This window comes from Thermobia domestica, chromosome 17 (genome assembly GCF_964235325.1).
Source record: "Thermobia domestica chromosome 17, izTheDome1.hap1.1, whole genome shotgun sequence".
Classification (NCBI taxonomy): Eukaryota; Metazoa; Arthropoda; class Insecta; order Zygentoma; family Lepismatidae; genus Thermobia; species Thermobia domestica.
Window position 1 is genome coordinate 117030537 of NC_137470.1, and position 21817 is coordinate 117052353.

Sequence of the window (21817 nt, forward strand, 5' to 3'; positions counted from 1 at the left end):
TTAAATTATTAAGAACACGTAAATCATATGACCACGGACATTAACTGACAACAGCAGAAAACCATACCAGCAATACTAGCAACGTTATTAGAGCCTTACTTATCCGGCTTTTAGGTGAACAAAAAAAATTTGATTTTTCTCAAAACCAGTTTTTCTGCAAATACCGTCCTTTGCCTTTGGACGACAGTTAAGTAATTTCAACCACTTTTGCATAATGTCTATTTTTTAATATTTAGCGTATAAAATTAAAAAAAAAAGAAGTCAATTTCTTAGCTCATTACTTGTAAAAATTTTCTTCGCTCTCCACAAGTAACATGAAAGTTGGAAACAACTCAGCCACCTAAGAAGTAATGCACTTTTATATCACTACATGGAATTGTATGAATGATTAAAAAAAAAAAAAAAAAAGTATTATCTTAGGTTTTTAAATCTTCTTACAAACCAAAGAAGAGCTGCGGTGGCTAGTCGATAAGGCTTCTATCTACCAACTAGGCGGCCCAGATTAGATCCTCGGTGAGAACGGGAAATATTTCTTGCTCAACCATCGTTTCAATACGGCTTACGGGTTCAACCCTTGCTCTGTAAAATGGTATATGGGAGGAAGAGGTGGAGAGTGATGCTGTTAGCATCACCTGTACGTGCCAAAGTGTAGAATGCCCTACCCAACCTTGGGCCTCCTATGACTTGCTCTGTGGTGGTGCCCTTCATATTTACATACCAAAATAATCTACTTTCAGTGATAAGTTCTTTTTTTTTTTTTTTTCTAATATATTGTTCGTAAAGCTAGTATGCACTATGAATGCATGCTTCTAAGTAATATGTGACATGTAAAAAAAAAGAGTATATATATATCTTAAGAAAAATCTTTGCTATACAAAACATGTAAATAGGTACGCAGACATATTTTTAAGTTTAAAGAGATCTGTTTTAAAACATCTTTTACACAAAGTATTTAAAAATGGTGTCACTTTCAGTACAGAGAATCCTTCTGGACATCCTATACAGGGGGGTACGATAACACACTGACAAACTAGAGGGGGTGATAGTAGACATAAAATTAAGCAAAAAAAAAGTCCGATGAGCATGTGTCAAAAGTGATACAATTTCCACGTGAGAAGAGTTCAAAAAGCGGCAAAGATGCTATAATATCTGATATAATACCAAATATCTCATAAACACGGGAATATATCGCTTTCGGGACAAAAGAGTACACAAAGTCGTACCCGACAAATACAACGACGTACAGATGGGAGCGGAGCGGTCGTCGTGCAATGAAATCCTACAGACAGATTGAGAATCCAAACATGCATTCCCCAAGTGTAGAGCTCTCTGTATCGTGATGAACGCTCTGCTCTCATTTGTACATTATTCATTGACGGGTTCGACGTTTTGTGTGATCTTTTGATCCATAGTGACATCTTCCCGTGTTCATGACATATTCAGCACACTAACAGTGGTTTCTCAGTTTTTTCAACACTTCTCACGTGGAAATGTGCCGCTTACGACCATGCTCATTTGGCAATTTTTGCTTAATTTCACGTCTACAAGCACCATCTCTAATTTGTCGGTATATTATCTGACCATACTGTAAATGTAAGTGGTCAAGTTTTTCTGAATTTGACTCAACAGTACCACCATTTGCTTAGTTCTGAAATAGTCATGTCCTGAAAAGAATTTGAAAATCAAGAAAACACAGCTTAATTTTAAACTAACGTCGTATTTTATTATTATCATCATCATTATTATTATACAAAATAACTGGTTTGTTAAATTAAGTGTATTGCTTATGATCAGAACTGAAACACATAACAAAGCTTCACAAAAAGAAAGGAAAAAAAAATGTGTTTGTCAATCGTATAGATTAAAGAATATAATATATATATCTTGGAATTTATAACATTATGCAAAAATTACAATTAAAAAAAATGAAGTAATATAAACGCAGAACTAAGAAACAGAAACAATTATGACATTCAATGATTTAACTCTAAACACCTCTACACGGAATGTCCTTTAATTTTCGGCAAACCTATTTGGAGTCGTTCAAACTTACATTCAAATTTCCCCTAATAACTAGATTTAAAAAAAAAGTAACATTCAAAACACATGATCTAACAAAATGGATGAACTTATAGATTGGAATTTATTCAAGTCTCTTATTTATTCATGCTTTTAAATATATCCAGTTGTCCTGTTTAACCTGTTCTTGTATTCCTCTCAAGGCAACGCGTCCTTCATGTCCTTTGGCACAGTTAGTCACAAAAATGCCTATTTTTTTCTATTTAAGTCATAGTGCCAAAAACGGGATTATGTCGACATATCCTAGGTCCATACTCTTCATATGCTTTCTTCGTGTGACATACGGAATAAAATTCCGGCTGCAATGAAATCGAAAGACCAATTAACAAAATTAAATCAACAGATTTTTCAGTTTATTAGGGTATACTTATACTATAAACCTTGTCCGTAAAAACTTTCGCTCATATGTTTACACGGCTATGCAAATACCAATCTTCTGGTAGTTTAGTCCATATTTAAAGGACATATATCAGGTAACGCAAAAAGGAAGGCATGCGAAATACAGAACAAATGCGAGGGTAAGTCAGGAAGTATGTGCACTTTTGTTTTAGTCGTCTGTAAGTTGTCTGCACGACTTTCTGCGCTCGCAAACCGATACATGAGACCATAGTCTTTGCTTGTGGAATTTTTTTTTTTTTTTTTTTTTTAAGTGTTATCACTTCAGCTTCACTTTGAGCTGCTGGATGCCTCACTGTTCGTTTCCACCAAGAAGAACTTTTAAAATGTTTGAGCAAGTCCGTGACCTGATTCTGAATAAACGAGTGACTACTGATAAGGTGGTAAACCATATGCACATTAGTCATGGTTCCTCAGTGTTGTCACTAGTAGTAGATGTGACTGGATGTCGTACTCTTTCCTCATTCTTCAAGTTTGTTCAACTGGTTTTGAGCTTTTCAATCCACTGTTAAACACTTCGCTGTGATATACACTGCCCCCGTAGTATATCGAAAGTCTTCTCTGCACTTTAGCTCCTTATACACCTCCACACCGCAAAAAATGGATTACGGAATGCTGTTCTTCTGTTGTGTAAACGGACAGTGACGCAACCATGTTTACTTCGTAACAGTGCAAAGCGAACTGAAGTGATAACGCTTGAACTTGCCACAAGCGATGACAATGGTGCCATCTATCAGTTTGCGAGCGCAGAAAGCCAAGGCCAACCTACCGTTAATTACAACAAAATTGTACATGGACTTACCCTTGTAAAACTTTAAACATTCTAAGTTGAATAGAACATTTAGTGGAATTGTTGCAATATGAGCTCAAATAAATGCTCGTTCACTTGTATGGAAAAACAAATTTATAACGGAAATATAATGTAAAAAAAGTGCGAAACTTGCTTATTATTGTTAACACTGAGTGAGAATGCTACAATGTTCGCTATTTGCTCTTCATCTATTTATATACCTTTATATATTGTTACAGAAAAAAAAATGTTTTCTGTTATCTTAAATCAGCGATCTACCACAAAACAAGAGAACTGATAACAGCCTACAGCATACAAGATCTTCTGAATTTCATCACTAGATGTCAGGGAAATAATGTTTTCTTTCAGGTAGGAGTCCAAATAAGCTTTGCACTCTACCAACCTCACTCAGAGAAGGTTTCTAATTGACGAATATTTCTACCCCGAGAAAGACTCAACTACGTGCAGTTGCATTGAAAGCGTATCTCAGAGTCTTGATTGGACTTCGGATCGAGAGTATTAGAGGGAATTTGTGTTAACACTAAAAGAAGAAAAAAAAGAAAGATTGATTGGACTAAAGTGTACTGTTCTTTTTTAGCACCAAGGCTGTATGAGACGCACACCTACAGATTAACCATCATATTACACTCAAGTTACACAGCCCTACCACCGAAAATAAAACGCGTGAACCCCGCGTACCAAACACGCTCACATCTTCAGCTAAACCAATGGTGAAGGTAAGAAAAAAATATTTTTATAATGCATATTACTAATCCTGTATTGAAGTCTAACCTGCTCAATGTGGAAATGTAACCTGAACAGTGGTTGGGATTCTACTTTAAAACAGTGGGTATAGTCCCATATCTTCTCCGTGCTGAAAACAGGAGTCAAACACTAATTAACAAACCATTAGTTGGTTGAATTGGAATCTTAGGTCCCATCGAGCACCGAGGCTATATGAGACGTGGACCTACAACTTAACGTCATATAAGCTCCCACCGGGAATATAACCTGGGTTTACTGTGACAAAAACGCGTACGCTAACCATACAGCCACGAGGGAGCAATGTTGCCAGATTGGGCTACAAGTAGTGGATTGGCGATACGCTACTTTTGGGTTTAGTGTTAATTATCTGCAGGCTATAACTCGTACGAATTCGCTACTTTCTCATTTTCATAGTTTTATATATTACAATAAAAGTTTTGATTGCTGAGTATAAACAACAGTTTTTTTTTAAACTAAAACTAACATAATCGATGCTAGTTCAATTATAGGTTTAGTACGTTTTAATCTCGAGATCTGACAACACTAGACTTTTGTTACGTTTGCTCTGTTGTAGTATCATTGACGTTTTGCTGTTTCAGCTAATGTCTAGGCCTCATAGTTGTACGAAGCTGTGTAAACATAAACATAGCAAATTTAATTGTGTTTATGTATTATCCATATTAACACAATCAGTACGTGGAGTTACAATATATATATATATATATCCAAAATTCATGGCTCCCAGATAGAGAATTTAGCAAATGAATTAAAGAAGTGAGAAATAACAGTGAAAAGACATGTTTTAAACGTTGTAAAGTGTTATTTCAGAGACCACAAACATGTCACCTTCGAAATCCAAAAGGCCGCCTATTTAATACTATCATCGTTTGTTCATTGCACATTGCAGTTCTACTGCTCCTGACTTAGTATAGAATTTGCTCTAATATAAATACTACTGCCAACAGTCCGAAACTCTGCTAGTCATCTGACCGTTGCCAACCCAGAAATCCGATGTATTTCGAATTCCAGGTGTTTTTATTAAACATAATAAGCGTATAGTTGCAAAATAATTAATTTTTATCTTTGGACTACAAATAGCTCAAATCCGCTACTTTTGAAGCTAAACCTCGCTACTTTTAAAATTCAGATTTGGCAACACTGCGAGGGAGCTCAATCAATCATTGATGTTAATACACCACACATATATGTTCAGTTGTGGTATCTTCTCCAAATATACGGAAAATTACCTGTGTTAGTGGCAGCACCAATTTAGGATGGAAAATTAACATTCATAATCCTACCTACAGGTCTAGTGGCTAACACGTACACTCATGTCCAAAATTATTGTCGCATGTCCATAAATATGGGTTAGGAATACAATTTGATGATAAATTCGCCCGGTATTTCTTATAATGTTAGTACGTGTATAATCGGCAAAGACATCTATGTGGTAAATTTCATGTCAAAAGAGCAGTAAATAAGAACAATAAGACGACAATAAAACATTCGTGTCCATTTAGCAACATTTTGTTTTACTCATTCTAATTTTCGTATTTATAATTCTTTTCCTATGAAATTTACCACAAATATACATTTCCCGATTATACACACAGCATCAGTATTCAAAGTACCCTGCAAAATCATTAACAAATTATATTCTTACAAGAAGACAGTTATAGATATGTGACAATCATTTTGGACATGAGTGTACATTTTTGGCACAAATGGACCTGAGTTCGATTCACGGTAGAAGAACACTGAACGCATTAGAGTTGTTGGGCTTCCATCTTAAATTGTAGGGCTATGTGTTGTACAGCCTCGGTGCTACGATTGGACAGTAAACTTCATCCAACAAGAAATTCATGCAAGAAGTCATACGATTAACATTTATTATAGTAAATTTAGGACGTATTCATCTTTTACTTTTAAATAGTGTGTTCTCTTTACCTATTTACTTATATCCATTGTGAGGTACATGTTTTTCTTACATCAGCTTACAGTTAACACCAGGTAATAACCCTTTACTTAAATAAAATAAAATAAATAAATGAGTCAAAATCAGTTTAAAAGCTATTATAGTTTGAATATGAAAATTAAAAGCTTTAGAAACATTTTCAGGAATTCACAATTTCCCAATAAGAGTATCATTTTATAGGAAACAGGAAGCATTAAACTTTCATAATTTCATTCAATCTCATCCATATTAGAATGTATGACCAACCTGCTTTCAAATACTTCACACCTTTTCAGCTTTATAACTGTGATTCCTAGAAGAAAAATAATGACTGGTGTCTGCTTTTTCTATTCACACTCCCACATTTTTTAGATTGCCTTCCTACTGGCTGATTATATTGCTTGTCATTCATTGACTGACCGATTTATACACCGTCCGATAATAATTAAGTAATGAGACTGATTTTATTGTGAACAATGAAACAAAGAGAATGTAACAATACCTGTTCATTATTCAAAGTACATCCCTCCTGCGATAATACAATGAGAGGCACGATCACGCAAGAAGTAGAACGACCTCTGCAACTCAATTTGTGGTATGATCCGTAATATCGTTGTCACAGCGGCTTGGATGTCTTCAACATTATCAAAAGGTCGTCCTTTTATTGAAGTTTAGGGAATAAAAAATAATTGTAGGGGGACGTATCTAAAGAATATTGGGATGGTGCTGCAACACACACACTTGTAATCTTAGTCAAACACACCCAGTGGTCGAAGTAAGATGGTATGCGGTGGTATGCCATACCGCCTCTGGTTTTTCAGTGATCAGGACATACCGTTACTGGAGAGTAGATGCCAAATATCTTTAATAAATCCATTTTTATACGTAGTAATTGACGATATGTGTCGTATTGAATGTTTTTCTTTTTTATGTATGTGTGTATCTTGCCTTAATGCATATGTCGTGTTTTGAGCATGGTCGAATTTAGGGGTTATCTGCTGTGGAAGGTGGATATTCCGGGAGTTTGGAATACCTCTCAGTCAAATCCGGGGTCCGGGAAGTTTTCCTGCAGGAAATTGTCAATATCGAAGCTCGGTTTTTGAGAACTTTCCTTTATAATTCTCTGTAATACAACACAAGGGAATAGTTTTTATTATTATTATTACTTTTTTTTTTTTTTTCAGAAAGTTGGTGGCGGGGATGAAAGTCTCTTCACGTCCCCCACGTAACTACAGAGAAGCTCTTCAATGGTTTTGAGTCATTATGTAAACAGAAATGGAATCTTTTAGGCAATATACCCTCATTGTACTTCAACATTTAGATAGCCGATATGTCGAGTCAAAATCGTAATAAAACATACCGCCTCTGCTTTTCTTTTTCCACTTCGAACACTGAATATACTTGAATAAGTACCGCCTGGTGAAAGGATGCCTTCGTCATGGATAAAGAACCAGCTACCTGGGACTGAGTATTCCGGCCAAACACGACGAGTTCTCTTCACGAAACATTCCAAAACACTTAAATAAAACTATATATTCACTGTGTGACCTTCTGGTACAAATTAATGATGAATAATACCTTTATTGTCGTAGAAACACAGAAGCATTGTCTTCACTTTTGATTTCTGAAGTAGAAATTCCTCCGTATTCCCACATCCCCAACAGTCTTTGTGGCACTTTTACATAGTTTAACAGAGAATTTGGTATTCGCTCTCTGCTTCATGTTGGTAGCGTGATGAGGGCCTGTCAGTGACTGCGGCAATGGCGTCGTATTTCCCGTCCTGCTTTTCATGCGACAACGCGGTGTTGCCAGATTTTAGACGAGGGATTAATCTTTCGAACGCACTTATTGGTTTACGGATTGCATTCACTATTTCGTCACGATAAAATCAATCTCATTACTTAATTGTCGGACGGCGTATTTACGTCTTTTCTCAGCGATGGAGCTGAATAGGAACTGGAAATGGAACCATACTAATGCAATAGATGCTCTGTCACCGGGAATCGACCCCGAGATCTGGTGTACAACAGGCACGAGCTATAGCCATTAAACCATTGAGGTAGAGCTCCTCCGTAGCTAAACGGTTAGCGTAAGCGCCTTTGGCGTGGGAGGCCCGGGTTCGATTCCCGGCGGAGCTCATGTGGTTCGGATTCCACGTTAATCAGTAGGTCCACGTCTCATATAGCCTCGCTGCTGAACGGGACGTTAAACTCAAAATCAACTCAACTCAACTCAACCACTGAGGAGGGCTTTCTACCATTATGGTTGATTGGTTCCCAAGTTCCTGATAAAAGGATAAACAGGAAGTGTATATCTATTTTAGTAGTGACTAACTGGCACGTCCGTTCTTCACATGGGAACAACAGGTTTGTGGGAAAATTTGAAACGTATATTTGAACCCCCTTCCTTTTTCGATATTATCTGAATCGAAGTGAAATTAAGAAAACTCAGCTTAATCCAAGTGCTATGTTCAAAATTGTATTTCAGACAGTGTACGGTAGTTGTTATTCTTTGTGAAAAATTTACAGACCTCTTTTCCCTCTTTAAAATACACATCTCAATTAAAGTGAAGTAATATAAATAAAAGTTAACTCAAGTGCTACGTTCAAAAGTTCAATTTAAGTGGTTCAAACTTTCCCTCAATTTGACCATTTTATGAATATAAAATGGAAAATTTTGATATTTCAGAAAAATTCCCCTTCCCTTCCTCCTAGAAAAGAAATTTTTGAAAAAAAAAAAAAAAAAAAAAAGCTCAAGCACATGACCACTTATTTTTAATGAAATGAAATCTTTAAGCTGTACATCTCATGGTTATGCCGGCTAGGCTAAAGAGGGTGGTGATGATGAGAAATGAATGCTAGATATATTCGGGAGGAAACGGGAGAATCCCGAGAAAACCCACGCACACGGCGTTTGTCTACCACAAAGTTCACTTGGCGCGACTTGTGATCGAATCCATGACCTCATGTACTAGAGGTGAACGCTCTACCACTGAGCCACAGCGGCCCCTCTTATTTTTAATGAGGAGCTTACATATATCGAGTTTCATCTTCCTAAGATAAGGAACTTGTGAGATACTCTATTTTGCCCAATATTTTAACAACCTTTCTCCCCTTAGGATAGGCATTTTAATGAATGTGATCAAAATACCAGGCGTCCGAACCATGTGTTAACTATATTCAAAAATTTATTTCAAACGGTTCAGAAGTTTTTGTTATGTTGGTACAAATTACCGCGATCTCATTTTTATATTTTAAGAGAAATAGAAATTGTTCCATCCCCTTAAAAGTAAAATTTTCAAGAACGCTGGGACATATGTTTGCTATTTTAATGAGGAGTTTATAAATACAGACTTCAATTTCCCTAACTTGACAGGTTCTTTAGATACTCTATTTTTGCGACAAAATTTGACTCCCCTTTAGGTACTATGTTCAAAAATTCATTTCAAACTGTTAAGTCGTTTTTCCGTGATGATCCGACACACAACGTCGATTTTATTTTTATACAGGTCGCTTTATCATTATGGTTGAAAATTGCACTCCGCTGCCCTAGGCTGCAAAACTTATTTTTTCACCACTGATCATGTTCAATAGGAGCACCTTGGCGACGGACAGTCCAAGCTTCCATTGAAGGAGGTTTCTATTCAGTGTATCCTTATCCAGTTTAGCTCACTTGTCCTTGCATACTATCCGAAGTTCCTGTACTGTTGTGGTTCGACGTTTCGTGATATTCCGTTTTAAAAGGCCAAAAGCACAAAAGTCCATGGGTGATGCATTTGGTGATTTAACATGTGTCTAACTGCAATAGCCCTGATCCTATCTCCTGTTTCATACAAGCTAAGTAGGCCACCGTTATTTTGACGGTGTGACTGCTAGCCTTGTCTTAGTGGATGTGGACTTTGGCGGTCCACATTGCCATATAAACCAGGAGCATATAAGATGCCTTATATAGTAAGCAGAATTTATCTTCACATTAGATGCCACTCTCTATATAGGAAGTTTCCCCTTGGTTCAAAAAAGCGTCATTACCATAAAACCTTTGGGGAAAGTTTCCTTGCACCTTTAAAACCACTACGAGTGCTCCTTTCCATCGACAGAACAATAGTAAATTGCACACACCTGCTTTGACCTGCTCAAACAGACCCACGCCTCATCTAGGGTGAAGAAATGACATTTATTACCCGCTAGGTAACACTCATACAAACGGTTGTTTGTAGGGACTTGTTTGCCTTTGTGCTATTAAAACGGGACATCACAAAGCGTTGAGACACAACACTTGAGAGGCTCTGGAAAGTATGCAAGGACGGGTGGGATTTGGGCTATAGTGGATAACGTTGTGCTGAATACAGGTAGAAGCCTAATTTAATGAAAGCTCCGATGTCGTTCAATTTTCATCGCCAGGATCATCATATTCCACGTGATGGGTGGTGGAAAGGGGGCTAGAGCAGGAGAGTGCAATTCACTAGCATACAGATGAAAAACTGAATAGCTGGACCGCGACTCGAACCCGGGATCCTCGGCGTACCATGCCTATGCCAGGTCTGAGTGAGAGAGTGTATGGCTATTCTGGGGGCGAACTGTGTAGCATAGTGGTTAACGCATCGACACAGTACGCCGAAGTTCCCGGGTTCGGGTCTCGGTCCAGACATCCATTTTTTCACTCTTTACGTATTATTGAATTCGCACCTACAGAGGATTTGGTGTGTAAAAATAAGTATTTTATCTATAAAAGTTCAAGAAATTATCAGTTAATATCAACAGCACGCATCTCTGCAAAATTTCTACTAAAATCAAATACTTGTGCTAAAATTGTGCCCTAAGTAACCAAGTTGTAAAATATTCACATCCATTAAAAATCATCAAGTGTGTGGTTAATTAAAATTTATCAACTGCCATGCACGTTTTAACACCTATACGCATCAGAAACCCCATTAACAAATAATTAAAATCATCAAACTAATTAATTAGTTACATATTAGAGCTTATATTTTTTTATACACGCTTAAAATTATCATAGTTTAATTCATGTCATAAAATTTTACTATCAAAAGCATAATAACAAGTTTTTATTACAGAGTATTACAGAAAGAGATTTTAAGTACGGAATACATATATACACAAGAGTATTAATGAAGTAGACCAACAAATTCTAGGGGATGATTCCTCACATCGAAATAAATAAATAAATAAATACAGTTCATATGGACTGTCAGAAAAGTGCAGTTTCAGATCTAGAGCAGTCCAAAAGAGTGAAAAAAAAAAAAAAAAAAAAAAAAAAACTACATGTGTTATTTCCAAGACCAGGAACGGTGGAGTGATGGTCCATCTATATATATAAAAGAGAACGCACAAAATCCTTTGTCCGCTCATCACGCTAATACGGCTGAACCGATTTCTTTCATTTTTGGGGGGTTGTTAGGATTTGGACCCTAGATGGTTTTTATCATATCACTTTAATTTTCAATTACCAGTGTCTTGAGATAATTGACCAATCAGGTGTCAATACGTACAAAAAATCCTTTGTCCGCTCATCACGCTAATACGGGTGAACCGATTTCTTTCATTTTTGGGGGGTTGTTAGGATGTGGACCCTAGATGGTTTTTATCATATCACTTTAATTTTCAATTACCAGTGTCTTGAGATAATTGACCATTCAGGTGTCCATACGTACAAATCCTTTGTTATTAGTTCATCATAGGTATAAAAATAAACGTATTTATATGCAACCCGCATGACCCTGTGACTCGGCGGGTTAACATAACTGACAGGCGCTATAAATCACTTGAAAGCGAAAAAGTAAAAATTATCTAAGTAACAAAGTTTATTGCGTTCCGGGATGACCGCAGCGAAGCGGGGCGGGTTGGGGTGACCGCAGCGAAGCGGGGCGGGTTAACATAAATGACAGGCGATATAATGTTAACATTAGTGCAATCTTCTATGGTTTTTATCATATCACTTGAAAGCGAAAAAGTAAAAATTATCTAAGTAACAAAGTTTATTGCGTTCCGGGGTGACCGCAGCGAAGCGGGGTGAACGCTGCTAGTATCGTATAAAAGAAATCTCACAGACGCGATCCAAAACTATGCATTTTAGGAACGTGCAATCGCTGCGCAAAAGATTCAGCACAGGGCATAAACAATTCCCTGACATGCTCGCACTTTAAGAACGGTGGCACTAAGTTACGCTTTGACAAAAGTGAACATGAAATGCGTCGGGGAGAAGTCGGAAGTGTTAGTGACCGCAAGCTCCACGGTTTCTCGTGTGATGAATAACGCGAGCTGTAATGTATTTTTTCACGCTTTTGGACGACCGAAGCTATGTACTTTTCCCCATAGTTTTATAATACACCACTTTTATTAAAATGCGCATTCTAAGGGCGAGGGAAGGTAAAGAAACCAATATAAATGCCAAAAATGTCATATCTCAAGAGCTTTTCATGTTAGGGAGATGGAACTCAGTATACAAACTCCTTATTAAAAATAAGTGGTCACGTGCCCCAGTCTAAGAAATTTAGTTTCTAAAGGGAGAATGGGACAATTTCTATAATATTTTCAACGTTGCCTGTCTCATTATCACGGAAAAGTAGCGAACCGTTTGAAATAAATGCCCCCTTGGGTCGAATTAGCTTTTATTACGTTGCTTTTATGAAAACGCATATCCTACGCGGGAGTGGGAGAAGGAGGGAGAAATACTTAAATATTTCCCATAAACCTATTCTTCCTTATATATAGTATTAAATCTATGCAATTCTCTTTTCTTTTTAAGCCTGGATTCAAAGCTCATACTATATATTCAATACAGAAGAGATTAGAGAGTATTTTCACTATGAGAAAACAGAATACTTCAGCGTTAAGTCAGAAAGAACTGAGATGGTATCTCGCTTCAATTCAATTCAAAACAAACAAAAAAACTGTCCCGAACAACTGATTCAAACCGTGATGCCTGAGATACGGTTGTTGTTTCCTATTGATGTCACACTGTTTAGGAAATAACCTGCGGTCTACAAACAAAGATAAGTTAACTTGCTGCGCATTTAGAAGGCCTCTGCTTGAGTTTCATTCTATTGTTTCCTCCGTCTATCAATAACTGTCTTCTTCTTCTGAGGGTCCAATTTTTTGATGGGTTTGACACAGCTTTTCACTCTTCTCTATCATGAGCAAGATTTTTCATTTACCAGGTACTTTTTCTTCCCTACATCTTGAATTATCTGGACTGCATATTTCAATGTAAATTTCATACTTCCTTTAGGTACTTTTACGTCTGTCATTTACCTGTATAGCTAATAGCATGATTCCTCCACATCTCATACTGTGTCTAATCAGCCTATTTCTTTTATTCGAAATAATCTTCAGTATACTCCTCTTTTCCTCTACCATTTCCAATACTCTTTCATTTAACATCTTATCCACCCATCTAATTTTCAACATATTTGTAGAGCACCTCATTTCGGAGACTTCCATTCTCAGTCTTTTCTCTTCTAGAACGTATGCCTCATATCCACACAACGCGACACACACAACTTTCAGTTCTATGTTGATGTTTCCGATCAGGAGCATTTGTTTTTGTTCGAATGGCTTCTCCGTCTGAGCTATATGTGCGAGTTGTGATCGAAAAGTAAATACCGAACAAAAAAAAAAAAAAAAAAAAAAAAAAAAAAGTTTGTTCAAGCAAAATTGATTTTTACATGAAAGACCACACCTTACAATTATTTTTCAACATAGCTTCCATCAATGTTCACACTTCACACCGGGTGACAAACCTGTCCAAACCTTACTCAGAGAAACATCCCGTCAGTGTCCGGCTAGTATGCACCGTCTGAACGCTACCGCAGTGCTAGTTTCACTGGTTCATTGCCTCTCCACTCACGCCAGTGCGCTTGAGTTGTAAGTGCACTGTGTCCTGTGATCGTTTACAATCTTTAAAATAATTGCTAAACCCTGACTGTGAGATGCGTTCTGTTATCCGGCTTTTGAATGCAAGGAACGTTAAGCCGGCCGAAATTCATCATAACTTGTAGAAACTTACGGTAAAAATGCAATGAGTGAGGGAATGTTGTGAAAGTGGATGAAGCAGTTCAATGAAGGGTGGACACAAAAAACGCAAAAACTGTGGAGTTATGGTTGTCTTCAAAGGCGGGATGTTTCTTTGAGGAAGGTTTGAACAAGTTGGTCATCTGCTACCATGAGTGTTTGAACATGGGTGAAAGCTACGTCGAAAAATAGTTTAAGATGTCCTCTTTCACGTCAAAATAAAGTTGTCTTGAACAAACCTGTTTTAGTATTTTTTTTTAAGGTATACTTACTTTCCGGACACGCTTCGTACTTTTCATCTTGTCTACATCTATTTTGGATTGTTATTTTACTCCCTGAAAAGAATTCCTGCAGCTCTTCCAACAAATCATCTATTTCCGTATGCGTTTTTTTTCTTCGTTTCTACTACTGTGCACATCATAACTTTTCTTTTGCTCTTCGTTGAACCTGATATTGAATTTGCTGCTAATCACCTGTTACATTCAATTTAAATCAGCCTCTACTTTTTCTCGTTGACAGCCAACAGAGCGACATCGTCTGCCAATCTATGCGTGTGTATTTTCTGTCCATGAACTGTGAGCATCCTTCATCACCTGTGAATTAAGTGAAATTTATATTGGACACGAATATTAAATAAAAATCAATGTCCTACTCACCGTTGATGCTAATAAACTACCTCCAAACCACACTGCGTACCGCTGCATGTGATGGGAGATAACTTGCACATCAATTGGTTTCGGCTGAAAGAAAAGAAATTGTATTCAAGAATTTGTTGCTTAAATTCATGTAATAGAATATCCACTAAGAAAGTAATACAAATTGAAGAATACATATTATTAATATTACTATTATTAATAATAATAATAACAAATCAAGAAATAGGAATGAAACAGAGAATTATATCAGAATTGGTATTATATTACTAATAACAATCAGAAATCACACTAGAAACTAACTCAAATTTTACTGGTACAGAGCAATACTAACAGACAACTAGATTTTTTTTTTTTTTTTTTTTTTTTTTACGATCATCATACTTTCTGCTCTCCTTTCGTCACTCGAAATTAATAATAATAATTATAATAATTGGAGGCCCGTGTATTACTATATCGTCTCTTCAGATAGGGAGTAAATAGTAATAATAAAATAACAAGTACTGTTTTCTAGGAAAAAGATATCGCTACTTGGCTGCTAAGGCAAGCATCAAAATTTAACCAAGAGAAATTAGTAAGTACTGCCATCTAGTGGTCTTTTAAATGCATAAAGTATATTTTAGTGTCACAGCCGATTTAATTTGAAAAATTCATATGAGAAATACAAAAATACAGACCACAAAAAGCAAGGTTAAAGAAATCAAAATTTAATCAATACTAATAATAATAAAAACTTGAACATAAGTAGATATGAGAGTAACAGATAAACTGAAATAAAATCGAGTATTATTTAGATTCTCCACTAAATCATTTGGTAGTGATTATGGTTCGTTATTTGCAACTGTGAAATACACTGTAGACATATGGCATAAAAACTACACTGCATAAAATACGAACCAACTTGTGCTAGATGGCCACTAAACAGCACGAACGCTATCTAACCGAGTTAGGAAAGGAGTGTAGCAGTGGGGCCCAAGCGGTATCGAAGGGATACTTACGTAGGACGCAGACGCGCCAGCGATGGTGGGTATACGCATAAACGAAGTTGTTTACAACGGCTCACTATACGTCACAGTACCGGCTTCGCAGCCGTCAATGGATGTGGGGAAAATACTAAATGCCATCCAAAAAACCCACACACAAATCATCTCAAAAACAGTCAACACCTTGCATGATGAACTGTTTTTTATAGGTTTTGCGAACCGATTCTAGATAAAGTGGATAAAAATGTTTCCTTCTACATCTTCGCTACAGTAGAAATACTACACAACAGGAAAGGACAGCTAATATTTGATTTCACAATCATTTTACTAAGAAAACTACGCTTCTCAACATCCTTTCTTAGAATCGAGAATCGATTGATACAGGTCACGATTTCTAAAAGGCACCACATCAAAGTCAACAGACGGCCAAAAGGTTAAAAGCTCTCAATTAGAATTTCGAACTTATATATCGACTCCCTGTTAATCTGTGCTTCCCACACATGCCTCAAGCACTGATTTTTGTATTTATTTATTTATCTATCCATCACCCTTGGTGTACATAACTGCAAGTGTGAAAGTACGTCGGAGTCGTCAAATACAGAATATATACTCAGAATCCTTATGTTACCACAAACAATATATCATCTAGTACAATGTAATAAATCTGATTTATGCATTCAAGGTTTCTGCACCAATTCGCTCAAATACCTGTCATTTAAAAATTTGTGACAGAGGTCAGGAAGACACCACTCATTCAAAAGTAGCTTAGTTAGGTTATATTTGAGTTGGTTTACCTTCAGTTAGGTTAGAAAATAACGAACAAAGAATACACTAAAAGTATCCAGACAGCATTATCGGTATGAACAGCAAATGTTATAACGAAAAGACAGAATTATGGTATTTTTTTTTTGTTTTTTAGTTTAACGTACCATGCCATGTATTCAGTGATCACAATAATAATGCTAAGTAAATATTTGTAAAACAAACGGCTTCTCTAATTTAACAAGATACATCTAAAATGGGCAGTAGATGTTGCATATAGTCGTTAAAATCAATTATAATCAATCACGCTCAATGCTTTTATAGTTTGTCACACATATTAGATTTACCCCACAAAAAACTTATTTTGCCGAATTTTGTAAAAGCATTATTTTTAAAAGTATGTTTTACCTTTTTTTAAAAATTTAACTTTTAACCAGTTCTTAAAGAAAGTCTATAGTAGTTTCAAAATTAATGTGAAACAAATCTAAACCCTCAAATCTTCTGTACGTTCTACTGTACATGACAACTGAGGAGCATTTGTGATTGCATAATGAAATAGAATTTAATTTTAAAATAGTACGATACAGTACAGCAAAAATTATGTGAAAATATTGTATTGTCATCGAGTTTACACATTTGTACAAAATTTCACATCTCTAGTTAGGGTGGTGAAATTAAAGTTATGGGATTTAAAACTAACAAAAACATGATAGTGACCTAATAAAAAGCACTGTAAAAAGTACACGATGGGGATGGACCGTAAGCCCCGTTTTGTTGTTCATGCTACATAACTTAAGATATAACATCTGTTTTAACAGCAGTATTTATTAAAAGGCAAGAGTCCATTTAAAATTTCAGCAAATCTGAAAAACATTGTGTCCATTGGAACCAGGGTTTGACAAAACCCGGGCTTTTTTGAAAAAGCCCAACCCACCTGAACCCATATGTTTTTTTCGGGTATTTTCGGTTTTTCTTCGTTTTTTTTTTAATATTTCAATGTTTTTGGGGTAAAAGTGTTAAAATGTGGTTTTTATTTCAAGATTATGATTGTCACAACTTGCAACAATTTTCTATTGACTGCTGTTTTGAAAAATGAATGTCATTTTGAAATTTTACATTGGATCGCCGCCAAAATATATACAGCTAATTTAGAGTGTCTTGTGCTTCTACTCTGAAAATTTCAACTTAACAAACTGAAAATTGCGGTGTGGATACCCGCTATTTTGAAAAAAATGGCCGCCATTTTGAAATTTTCGTTGGTATGCCGCCAAAATCTGTACAGGAAATTTAGTGTGTCTCGTGCTTGTACAGTGAAAATTTAAACTTAAAAGACGGAAAGTGGTACCCTGTTGTACGTGTGGTACAGCAGACGAACGAACAAATGTAGATCGAATCATCCCAATACCCTCAGTGACATTCGCCAAATACGAACACCAAATATATTAATTTAAAACAAATGTATTAATTTAATTTAGAACAACTCAATCTATGACTCATCTATATATATAAAAGAGAACGCACAAAATCCTTTGTCCGCTCATCACGCTAATACGGCTGAACCGATTTCTTTCATTTTTGGGGGGTTGTTAGGATTTGGACCCTAGATGGTTTTTATCATATCACTTTAATTTTCAATTACCACTGTCTTGAGATAATTGACCAATCAGGTGTCAATACGTACAAAAAATCCTTTGTCCGCTCATCACGCTAATACGGCTGAACCGATTTCTTTCATTTTTGGGGGGTTGTTAGGATGTGGACCCTAGATGGTTTTTATCATATCACTTTAATTTTCAATTACCAGTGTCTTGAGATAATTGACCATTCAGGTGTCCATACGTACAAATCCTTTGTTATTAGTTCATCATAGGTATAAAAATAAACGTATTTATATGCAACCCGCATGACCCTGTGACTCGGCGGGTTAACATAACTGACAGGCGCTATAAATCACTTGAAAGCGAAAAAGTAAAAATTATCTAAGTAACAAAGTTTATTGCGTTCCGGGATGACCGCAGCGAAGCGGGGCGGGTTGGGGTGACCGCAGCGAAGCGGGGCGGGTTAACATAAATGACAGGCGATATAATGTTAACATTTACTGCAATCTTCTATGGTTTTTATCATATCACTTGAAAGCGAAAAAGTAAAAATTATCTAAGTAACAAAGTTTATTGCGTTCCGGGGTGACCGCAGCGAAGCGGGGTGAACGCTGCTAGTGTTTTATAAACTAAATGTTTCAAAATGTCTTAAATAAAATTAAATATTTTCTACCGTAAAATAAATGGTTTTATTATTGAAGTTCACTTCCGATACTTTGTGCGTTTAATTACGGGAATTTCCCGAGCACTTGTTGCAAGACCGTTCTCCCAGAAAATTAATTTAAAACAATTAACATATATGCAGGGTGTTTCAAAACAACAACGACAACGTTTGGGACTGATTCCTGACACCAAGATAAGACAAAAAGTATAGATCAGCTTAGGCGAACAAATGCTTCCTTTCGGAGTTAAAAGCTGCCGAAAACATGAAAAAGAGGTAGTTGGTGAGTACTTCAAATTATATGCCCGTAGCAAAACTCCCTCTATAAAAATTGTTGCATGAGTACCGCAGGATTCTGACACGTGTATTTTCGGATAGTTCACATCTTAGTTCCTAAGTGAAGTCTCGACCCGATTACGGTAGGTCCCATAGTTTGGCACTATAGACCTTTAATGTTCATCTTTTCATATTTTCAGCAGCCTATAAGTCCAAAAGGAAGCATTTGTGCACCCAGGTTGGTCTATACTTTTTCTTATCTTGGTGTCAGGAACAATCTCCCAAACGTTGTCGGTGTTGTTTTGAAACACCCTGTATAATTCATATTTCATAAAGTAAATTTTTCAATATGTCTTAAATGAAACTAAATATCTTACAGCGTAAGATAAATAGTTTTATTAGGGGCGCGATGGCTCACTGGTAGAGTGTTCATTTCCGGTCCCTAGTTCGCGCCGTGTAGACGTTTTGGTGGACAAACACCGTGCTCGTGGGTTTTCTCGGGGTTCTTCCGTTTCCTCCCACTTTGTTCATTCCACCATTTCATTCATTTCTCATAATCACCGACTCCTTTAGCCTAACAGGCATAACCGTGGGACGTAAAACTGAAAGATTTCATTTCATTTTTTTTCAAATAGTTTTATTGTTGAAGTATTCAGTTCTGATGCTTTGTGCGTTTAATTACGGGAATTTCCCGACACTTCTTTCGCGACGAAGGTTTATTATTATTTTCCGAAAATTCAAGCTTCCTTTACTGTACATCGAAACTCTCACTAGTACGAAGTTTGAATTCAGCACTTGAAATAGTAAGCGTAACGTACTCTTCGAAACTCCGAGCATTAAGATTCTTAAATTTGACAAGAATTTTTACGCTACTGCTGCTGTTGATTCTACAGAAAGCTTATTTGAAAAGTAGCAACAAATATCTAAACTAAACTGTTGTTGGAAAACCAAACTCTACTCAAGAATACTTGTGTTACCATCAAAGATAATAAAAAAAATAATACTAATAGTTTTATTAATACACTACATGTTTACTAATACTACCAGTACGTATGGCCCTAAACCCACAGATGTATGAGGGATAATGTCCTTCGGCGTCGCCGAGTGGGCGAGCACACTATTCACGGAGTATTTTCTAAAATATAAAATTGCATATTTTACTTTAAATAGGCTATAAGCACAACCCATACATTAATTTGTTCTATAATTATCTCAATCTAAGGTACGGCGTTTTTAATGCATTCGGAACTTTATAAAGGTCTTACGTTGAATGTTGTATACCTTAACATGAAAGCACCTAATTTGCCTAAGGAAAGTCCAAAATCTGATAAAAATCACTTCCAATGTGATCACCTTAATTGCACCAATAATATACTAACGAAAAGCTCAAAAACCCATGTGGGTTTTAAGGTTTTTTTTTTTTTCAGGTGGGTCCAACCCGAAATACCGGTGGTTTTTTTCGGCCTGGGCCCACTTGAGCAAACCCTGATTGGAACTGTGTCCATAGGATCTTACACAAACACAAATAGCATCTATTCAAAGTGCAATTGCAACATCTGGCAGATGACAACTTACATCGTAGGGTTCACTTCTGGAATGACTAGACTTCCATCTGTGAGAATACTTAAAGACAGTTGCGTATTCTGTGAAAATTCGTAATGTGACCCATCTGGAACGACGATTTATTGAGGCCTGTGCAACTGTCACACCGGAGATACTGCACTGTGTTCATGCCCATTTTATGCAATGTTGTATAAATGTGTTTAAGTGCAAGCACACCACGTGGACTACATTCTGTAACTGCTTACGATGTTCTGCACCATCGTGTAAGTGCAATACTTTATCTACTAGTACCGTACACTCGTTGTATGGCAACATACGTTACTTGAAATCATTAAACACAAGAAACCTATCATAGCTATTGCGAAATTGATTTCACCAGCCTATTTCTGAGCGGATTCTAGGCCTAGATCATATACCACGTACGTTAATTCAATTTTCATAGCCCTTAACTAATGCCATTTGCACTATATTTTGCTCAGTCATAATTTTTGAGACACCGTATACTTTCAATCGCATGTTTAAGGAAAAAAGAAGGTACATCTGTTCCGTAGAATTTCACATAATGAGGATAAACGACCTTCCAAACGAATGAAAATGCAAAAATCCGTCCCGAACGAAATTATAAACACGCACGAGTACAGAAAAGACATAGTGTCAAAGATATTCATCAATGCAATGTCAGGTTCAAGTATGGACAGTCTTAATAAAACTCATTACGTACCCCTATTATTAACTTTCTTGTATACGTCTCAACTATCTGTTTGTTATCAGCCTCGTTACGTGTTATTAAAATTTTTACGTTGATTCGTAAACTCACATTACCGGTAAATTTTTGTCCGTTACGCTAACACCAAACACAACTCTTGAGTTCACTATATATATCTTAAATTTGAAGGGTTGATGTGCTTCAGTACCACACAATGTTACGTTTCTGGTTAAATAATTCGGGGATGAGGAAATAACTTATTTCTGATATGTCTTAATGACAATGTTATAGAGATGAAGATAGAGCTTAAATACTACAATATTCCACAGTATTAATAAACCAAAACTGACTAAAGCCCAAGTATATATTAATAATACTTGTGTAATAGTTACACAAGTACTGTTAATATACATTTGATGCTTTGGTCACTTTTGGTTTATTAATACTGTGGAATATTTCCAATGCTATACTGAACACGATACAAAATTCAGTGCCATAAAGACAAACGTACTTCACAAATCTCGTATTGGTAAGTCTTTTCGCGGAAATGAACTGCTTAACAAAGAAGTTATGTTTTATATCTGAATTTAATAGACTTTCG

General features: G+C 36.3%; 1 protein-coding gene across 1 annotated transcript in view; it reads right to left on the minus strand.

The window, feature by feature from the left end:
- Positions 1 to 1697: 1697 nt before the first annotated feature.
- Arp3 (Actin-related protein 3) overlaps positions 1698 to 21817 on the minus strand; it is an 87374-nt gene continuing 67254 nt past the window's right edge. The window contains exons 7-8 of the mRNA XM_081744170.1: positions 14671 to 14754; positions 1698 to 2378 (exon numbers count right to left, since the gene is read on the minus strand). Coding sequence (XP_081600296.1) covers positions 2283 to 2378; positions 14671 to 14754 — 180 coding nt within the window. The 3' untranslated portion in view covers positions 1698 to 2282. The remainder of the gene's footprint in view (positions 2379 to 14670; positions 14755 to 21817) is intronic.